This window comes from Papaver somniferum, chromosome 5 (genome assembly GCF_003573695.1).
Source record: "Papaver somniferum cultivar HN1 chromosome 5, ASM357369v1, whole genome shotgun sequence".
NCBI lineage: Eukaryota > Viridiplantae > Streptophyta > Magnoliopsida > Ranunculales > Papaveraceae > Papaver > Papaver somniferum.
This window is the reverse complement of record NC_039362.1, coordinates 142,631,736-142,640,099: the sequence shown is the minus strand read 5'-3', so window position 1 is coordinate 142,640,099 and position 8,364 is coordinate 142,631,736. Positions and strand designations below refer to the sequence as shown.

Sequence of the window (8,364 nt, the reverse complement as noted above, 5' to 3'; positions counted from 1 at the left end):
ATGGTAAGACTTCTCTTTGTTACCCTAATGTCCAGAATCATCATATATTATATAAAAAAAATTCCGACTATAATTACTATAAAAAAGAATGATGCATTGCTTCAAAAAATAAAATAAATATGGAAATATATGGATATTTTCTTTTATAAATTATAAAATCAATTTATTACAAGAAACAAACTAGAACTAATATTATTTGTTTCGCTTTTTTATTGATCTGCTAGATGGTTTTTATGCATATTTTGATGAACTTAAGAAATTTGATTTGCTCTTTCCTCTTAGAAATAGCAGTGACCATGTCTATAATACCTAGGTGCATGCATGTTGTTAAGAGATGTGGAGATAAGATTGTAAGGTTGCTTATCATATTTCAGCTGAGATTGTAATTGTAACAATAGTCAGAGCTTAGCAATATCTTTCAGTAGTACTAGGAGTCCAATAATTTTTAAAGTGCGTAGCAACTTAAGCCAAGCTCAAACAGAAGTACAGAACTGATAACAATATAAATACCATGAATGTAAACTAGCTACTTTGGTAACACATAGGAAATCATCTGATTCAATGGTGACTTTCTTCGCGGTCTTCCTCATCTTTTCTGTCATTAGACTTGATGCCACCTTCTGCAGCTAAACACCATTCCGGAAGATGCTGACACTGAAGGTAATTGAGTTGCTTGTAGCTCTAGACGACGTTGCAGAAGAAGTAGTCTTCTCAAACAAACACGCATTTCCTACTTCCAATTTGTTTTTGAGTACAAATTTTTTCCAACCCGGACCACGGAATCCTGCAATCCTCCCATAATATGTATATTGAGCTTGCCATGTTTTACCATTCATCTTAAGGGATATGTTGTCACTTCCATAAGGTAAATACTTCCTTGCTGATTTAATAGGAATTACCTGCAATTGCATCTCTACATGTTAAATATATAACACTCGTAAATGCTTTACTCAAGTCCTGTAATGATTAAGAGGAAAAAATTTACCATGAAGCAGATGCCTGATACATGGCTAGGTTGTATGAGTACAACAAAATGCGGTGTTCCCCGACGTTTACCTTCACGAACAGCTTGTTTATAAGGTAAATGGATCTCTTTTGCGTGGACAGTTCTTCTTTGCAATGCTATAGCCAGTGGGGATACTTGGTTAACTTCCGTCTCCTCATCTGAAAGTGTATACAATCAAAATGACAAAGATGCATACCAATATGTAACTCAATGAAAATACTAATACATAGCAGAAGAGATTGTTACCACCTTCGCTGTTTTCGCCTGTAAAAGAAACTTCTGTTGTTCTAACTATCGCTTTGCTTTGACAACCAGGAACCGATTTAGGCAAACGCCGTCCATAACAAACAGGTTCTCTTTCTCTTCCGAGTAATCTTGGTGTTTCTCTGTCAGCATCCTCCTCCTGCTCCTCATCACTAATGGTGATTGGTTTGTCTGTGTAGCGCAACCTCTTCGGTTCGATGATCTCTATAGAAGGTTCACTTTCTTCTTCCTCTGATCGCCTAGGCTCATTTTCTCCTTCTTTATATCGCCTAGGCTCATTTTCTCCTTCATTATATCGCCTAGGCTCGCTTTCTACTCTTCTTCCCTCATTCAACCCCCCATTAGTACTCCTATGACAACCTTGACAATTCCTAACAAAATATGAACTTTCTTTCTCACAAAAATCCCCATCATCAAACATTAAGACATCAAAAATTCCTCCTGATCTGTATTTGAAGAACAATGCATCATTTTCTTTCAGATTATGCTCCTTCACAAATATTTCCCACCCCTTTTTCAAGTACAATTTACTTTCATCTTTTCTCTTCAATTCAACAGTCCAAGTTTGCCCACTTGGTCCTTTCAAACTCACAGTACTACCATCAATCTCTGGAAATTCACTCATTAGACAGTTCTTCACAAACTTCTTTGGTAACTTCTGCATCATCAGTTCATAGATATTTCAAATAATCAATCAATTGCAGATTCCATAAGAGAAGTAACAAACATGTTTCGGTTGTGTACTTACAAGGTGGTGGTGATAATTTTTTGGAAGAAATGTGAAAAAATTCATCTCTTTAGACCTTGATTCTTGTTCCCACTTTTCACAATCTTCTCAATTTCTTCCTACAGAAACAAAAACCTAGATTAATTCAAAATACTAGTAGTAACAGAGCAGGGGGGAAATAGGGCAGTTGCCCCATGCTTTTTTTTAACAGAGTGAAGCTAAAATTCATGAATCACTGAGACCCATCATACTTAAAATCATAAGGGTTTTTCTAGATCTCATGTTATTCTAAGACTAACAAGTGGAAAAGCATAGTTATCTGATTGAACCACACTCTGTTTCTTTACGATGATTAGCACTAAATTTTTCTTTGAAAAAAAACATGTTTTTGTTGCAGAAATAGCTCAAATATGATACCATAATCTCAAAGAACAAATAAAATGAAAATGGAGTAGAAATAAAGATCAGTACCTTTTTTCCTTTGGAATGTCTTCAATTAAGCTCTTGAAAAAGTGATGCTGAAATCAGAAATCAAATGCCTAATCTTTAAATCTTAGTTTGAAGGGAACTGCACTGTTCCTTCCAATTTCAATTTCAATTGAACAAAAACTAATCTTTAATCCTCTGATGTTTTTTCAACCATACTCTGTTTTGTAACCATTTTTAGTGTTCTTCATTTACTTTTTTCCAGTGTGCTGCTTATGTCTATTACATACCTTTTAAGTAAATTTTACCCCACATTTAAGGATGTGTTTGGATATATCTTGAGAAATTACAATTATTTAAGGATGTGTTTGGATATATCTTGAGAAATTACAATTAAGTTGAAAACCCAAAAGTCAATACAAAAACATATGGGCGTGTTTTTGTAATATAATTCAGAAAGTGGCCGTTGTTTTGAACTAGGTTATATAACCCGTGCCGTAATGGCACGGGCTGTGGTTTGTTCTCTGTATTGCGGATCATTAATTTCTTAACTTATTTTATTCGTATTAGACTATTAGTCTTACTGAAATTAGCTTATATTCGTATTAGACTATTATTGTTGGAATTCTTCAATGTAATAAGCAATGAAAGATATAGCATTCACCAAAAATGGCATCAGTTGTCTTTAAATGTCATCTAACATTTGTAATAGAAAGGGTAGATCATAATAAGTAGCTCACTATTGGTATGTCCGACTTTTAGTAAGCATTCAGAAACTTGAAATTTTAGGTCTTAGAGCGTCCACTGTGGGAGAGTAAACCCAAATTTTTGGTCTTTTGAACAGACGTAGTGGAACGTACTATCGATCAAATTTTGATCAACGACTAAAACCCAGAGTATATTTGGTCTGGGACCAAGACTAAACCCAAATATAGTCGAGCGTTGGTATACTTTACGCCCCACCACCAGGCGGACATATAGTGCACGTCCCACATCAGGCGGACGTATATTCCACGCCCCACATCAGGCGTTGGTATAGTCTACGCTCCACATGGGGCGTACGTAAAGTCTACGCCCCATTTTTTTTTTTTTTTTTTTTGTATGGGGCGGGCATTACCCCGCCCCATTCTTTGTTTTCAAAACTATTTTAGTGGGGCGGGCTTTATACCTCCGCCCCACTTCTTTCATTTTTTTTTTTCTTTTTTAGAATCTACCCAATCAGGCGTTGGTATAGTCTACGCCCCACACCAGGCGAACGTATAATGTACGTCTGACCAAATTTAGTCTTTCCACCGTAGCGTCACACACCATACTAAACCCAAAATTTGATCTTTTTTTCCCTCTTTGGTCTTTGGTTATACTCGCACCACTGCATTTGTTCTTAGGATCTTAGAAAGGTGGACAAAGGATGTGAAAATTAAAACACCTTTTTATTAGGCAAAAAGTAAGCTACATCATATTTAGCTGATATTTTTATAATTTTTAGCTCAATCCCTTTTGGTATCCAACAATTACATCGTCTTTGCATAACTTTATCCTCATTCTTGTTCCGTTGAGGGGAATCCATCATGGATGTCTGGGGTTCCATCTTTTGTCAACAACAAAGTAGGCAGTTTGACGTTGAACAATATTTTACTAATCCACAATGTGATTCTGATCATATTCCATTTCAGGAAATCTCACTCTGGTGCGACTTTACTGCATAGAGTATCTGATCTTGCAACATTGAATGGTGAACCCTGCCGGTATGGCGGGGGTTTTCGCTAGTTGTTGAAAATAAGGTTATTAGCTGGGGTGCTATGGATTTTTCATGGTAGGGAAATCCAATTTTCTCATGTAAATGCTAAAATAAGTTGTAACATTCAAACCAACATTTTCCGTTTTTAAGTTTGGATGCCTTACCACCAAAGGCATTAAAATTGTAATAATCAAGCACTCCTTTCTCTCCACTTTCTGCTCATATGTCCTTCAGGTAGAACACTGTAGGAGCTTTCATTGCAACAATCATGCAAAAGATATTAATCCACTTATATGCGTCCTGCAAAAACTGCATCTCAGGAATGAGTTACATCAAGGAAGATAGTATAAGGATATTCTCAGTTAATTATTAGCATCATGAACGTAATGTTTTTATGCTTGTGTATCCAGACGGAAGTTTATAACACATTTTAAGACGTTATGGAGTGAAGAATGCAAAACATATGATATTACCATTTGACTTTGAACACATCTCTTCGTATTAGTCCCAATTGAATGAGTTCTTTTATAAGAATGAATTTCAAATAGCACGCCCAAAAACAAAAACAAAACAAAAAAACGCAGATTATGTCTGAATTTTTATCGAACATCTCATAGTGAACCCAAATTAGCGTTTGAAAAACTAAATAATCATGGTTTACTATCTCATACCAAAAGCTTTTTAAAATATAAATGACTATACAATGCTCATTTTCAACCAAAATCATTCTGCTGTTCAGAAGAATTCTTGCTATCTACAACTTAAAAATCATTTAATCACCAAAAGGACACAAAATGCTCTTGTTATGGTAGTTCACAAAACAAACATGAATCACAGTTAGAAGGTTAGGTAGTTTATAAAGAAGTTCTAAGAAACGAACCTACTGGTACACCTGAGAAGTTTAAATTAGCTACGCATGTTATCAATAAAGTTTCTGAATTGGTCATACATTCAAACTACTACGGGAGAGTTAACCTATCATGAATCAAACATGCAACTTTCCCACTCGACTTAGACACACTACAACTGTGCCATCAATGCGGTGCTTAGAAGAGATGTGTCTAGGAAATGACTAAATGTTGGCATGTGATGCGAGCACCTACGGATGTGGTTAAACTTGACAACTAAAGCTAATTAAAACGGTGGTCCTAGGAACTGTTTCTTTTTTTTCCATCACAATGGAAAGGATTAGAGATACAATCTGAAGTGCAAAAGAGATATGGATAACGTACCAAGTGTGCGTAACTTAATTACTTAGCACTTTAATTCTTAATTTGAGGTAGTTTCCAGCCATCTCCATCACCCCAAACCACTTTAGTGTGAGTTTCACTTCCGTTCCTCATAAAAGGTAGTCTGGAGTTGAGTTAGGAACACAGAAGCATCTAAAACCTTAAACTGGATTTTTTAAAAGATGAGAAGAATTATCCACCTAGCCAAGTCTATCGCACTTGGAGCCACCAGTATCCCAAACGCTGTCAAATTTGTACCCATCAAGTACATAATAACGTTAATGCAGAATACATATTATTAGCCACAATACATATTCTTTGTCTTTATATATTGATTATAAAAAGGAGTACCTCACATGAAACTACGTAGCACATTGGACAACTACATTCTTTCTTCCAAACAGGCTTCACCTAAAACAGGTACATTTGCTAACAAAGTTAACATAAATTCACATTCCAAAACAGATAAAAAAAATTAAAATATTGAACTCTTGAGAAGAACACTCATGCAATAACATAAATGTCGCCAATCACCATCCGTTAGTCTTTGATAAATGGTACTGAATGTGCACAAATTCTGCACATAATGCCTTTGGGGTACAGAAACGGGAAAAACAGATTTTGGTTACATGGCGGATTATTGGCCACCAAAGAATTGCAGGATTGAAAAATTGACATCACGATAATATGAAGATTAAGAATTAAGAATTAAGATGATTCCCTCGATCAGGTTCTCAGATGTCAGGAACACTTATACTGTTAGAACAAAATATGCATACCAAAGTCTTACTGAAGTTTTCCAGGGAAAATCTCTTGTTGCAATATCCATCTCACATGCTCCAGCACCGTGAACTGGAACAGTAGAACCAACTAATGTGCATCGTGATGATAGAGGGCATCGATACATTCACCTTCGAGCTTTCGTTGGCGGTTATCAGTAGCATAGCCACTACAACATAATTAGATCTCAGTTATGTAATACCAATAATGGAAAAAATAAAATTATAACCATATGTATACAACAGATACAATGGGATGCACACCTACCAATCACAAAAGTAGCAGAGTATAACTAAACCAAACATAATGAACCACACCACCTATCCAGTTACCAAATGCACCAGAACAGGAAGGTGCTTCTTACCTAATGGACTGAGATCTACGTTTTGGGCAAAGGATCGTGCTAGATACCCATTATAAAACACCAAAGAGGTTATCACAATAAATGCATCACATGTTTCACATAAACAATATTGATATTGACAGATTTCATTCCGTCTATGTCATCCAAAAAATAGTCAGACATAAAGCAGATAACTGGTTGACAAAACGGTAAAAATATAAAGCAAATGGATTTCTTGCTTTCCATCAATTCATCGCCAATTTAACTAATGAACAAAACCAAAGTTACCACCTCCGGTATGACACCAAAAAGTTTCTCAATCAGACAGAACTCCAACAAACGTGTTTATATCAAACCGCACAAAAAAAATCAAATCGCTTGAATATAGTTCTTATAGCGGTCAAAGGGCAACACGTCTAGTAGAAATAAAAAATTATGACACAATTCAACTATAGGTGGTTATGAGAGATGCAAAGAAACTAATTAGATCCTAATTCTTCGCACGACATCACCAGCATCTTTATTAAAGAAAAAAACCTAAAGCTTACATGTCATACTCACAGACCTAACCACCACCACAATTCACCTTCACCACCATCAAACAAATCTGCACTTCCGCTTCCAAACTGCACTAACTATCAGAAACTGTAGATGTCAGTATACCAAACGACACCGCTCAGGGCTTTGCCATCAACAAAACAAAGGATTTACAGGAAGTACCGGCAGAAGCCCAAAATCTTTAATTTTAATGTCTGTAACCTTATTTTAAATTTACAAATCATTGGAATATCAAAGTGTCCATCGGAATATCAAAGTGTCATAAAAAATCCAAAAATAACAATGTTTAAAGTGAACCCAAGTCCAGCTTTCCATTCAGGAATTCAATCAAACAGAATCAAGGTAAAAACAAAAATGAATCCACTGTGAAATCCCTAAAATATCTACAAAATGGAAATATGAAAACTCAATCTTAACTTTGGGATCTGAAGTTACCGAAACGAAGAAACAGGAAGCGATGTTTGGAAGAGAAGTGAATCAAACCTAAGAGCTGGGAGGTTTGGGTTGCAGAAGTAAAGAAACCGGAAACCAAGAAATATTTATAGGGGTTAGTACACGAGTAAGTTGGAGGGAGTTTAATGTATTTTGAATTTTGGGGATTTTGAGGGAGTGTAAGAGATTATTGGGAATTTGAGAGAGTTTGGTGTGTTAAGTGTAGGGAGTTTGAGAGACTTTCCCAAAATCTCTATTTTTTTGAGAGATTTGGAGTGAGTCAAAAATACACTATAAACTCCCTAGAACTTCCCAGAACTCCCCAAAAAAACAAACTCCCTATCATTCTAATTTTTACCACTAACATGGAGTTTAAGAGTTTCTTTCAAACTCCCCCACGACTAAGGGGGTTTTCTAGGAAGTTGGGGAGACTCTTCTAAACTCTCCCACGACTAACGGGGATTTTAAGAGACTCCCTCGAACTCCCTCACAACTAACGGGAAAAAACACAACTACACCCAACTCCCCCAACTCCCTTAAGGACTAACACCGTGTTAGTTACCGAAAACCGAAACATTCGTAGTAATGGCGAGAGAAAATGGGAGGAATGGTTTCAGACATGCGTTACGTTTTATAATATAGGATGCTCTATATTAGAAAAAGAGGTATGTTATTTGGTGGCTTAATCGTGGTCGTTCTTTATATGCTCTAAATGTATATTTTCCCAAAATCTCAAACTTAGGAATTAGGATGAATCATGACCATCTTTTATGTGTCCGAACTATAGATGACCGTCCATATGGAAAAACACTATTGTCGTCCTTTATGATATAGATGTTTATATAAAGTGGCCGACATTGA

The 8,364-nt window shown here is 35.9% G+C and overlaps 1 protein-coding gene and 1 long non-coding RNA gene across 9 annotated transcripts; both read right to left on the bottom strand.

Annotated features, from left to right (window-relative positions):
• Positions 1 to 416: 416 nt before the first annotated feature.
• Positions 417 to 2,681, bottom strand: LOC113277910 (B3 domain-containing protein REM16-like). Of its 3 annotated transcripts, none has more exons than XM_026526883.1 (5): positions 2,469 to 2,681; positions 2,019 to 2,116; positions 1,256 to 1,928; positions 986 to 1,164; positions 417 to 899 (listed from the first exon to the last, which is right to left on the bottom strand). In XM_026526883.1, exons 2-5 carry the CDS (start codon positions 2,061 to 2,063, stop codon positions 627 to 629), a joined length of 1,170 nt encoding a protein of 389 aa, XP_026382668.1. In that variant the 5' UTR covers positions 2,064 to 2,116; positions 2,469 to 2,681; the 3' UTR covers positions 417 to 626. The 3 variants fall into 3 exon arrangements, with proteins under 3 accessions (XP_026382668.1, XP_026382670.1, XP_026382669.1); XM_026526885.1 differs by having other exon boundaries at positions 1,256 to 1,925; XM_026526884.1 differs by having other exon boundaries at positions 2,019 to 2,112.
• Positions 2,682 to 3,866: 1,185 nt separating this feature from the next.
• LOC113277909 lies at positions 3,867 to 7,639 on the bottom strand. 6 transcript variants are annotated; one of them, XR_003325215.1, is made up of 7 exons: positions 7,507 to 7,554; positions 7,062 to 7,148; positions 6,170 to 6,339; positions 5,742 to 5,801; positions 5,591 to 5,633; positions 5,394 to 5,514; positions 3,867 to 4,470 (listed from the first exon to the last, which is right to left on the bottom strand). It is a non-coding gene; the product is annotated as an uncharacterized LOC113277909 (long non-coding RNA). The 6 variants fall into 6 exon arrangements; XR_003325211.1 differs by having other exon boundaries at positions 7,062 to 7,639; XR_003325212.1 differs by having other exon boundaries at positions 7,079 to 7,639.
• Positions 7,640 to 8,364: the final 725 nt, after the last annotated feature.

Bases quoted from the DNA above. Each gene is read 5' to 3' on its own strand.
- LOC113277910 (XM_026526883.1), bottom strand. From the start codon at position 2,063: ATGAATTTTTTCACATTTCTTCCAAAAAATTATCACCACCACCTT. The intron at 1,929-2,018 runs GTAAGTACACAA...CTGATGATGCAG, and splicing joins AAAATTATCACCACCACCTT to AAGTTACCAAAGAAGTTTGT. The intron at 1,165-1,255 runs GTGGTAACAATC...ATACACTTTCAG, and splicing joins TACAGGCGAAAACAGCGAAG to ATGAGGAGACGGAAGTTAAC.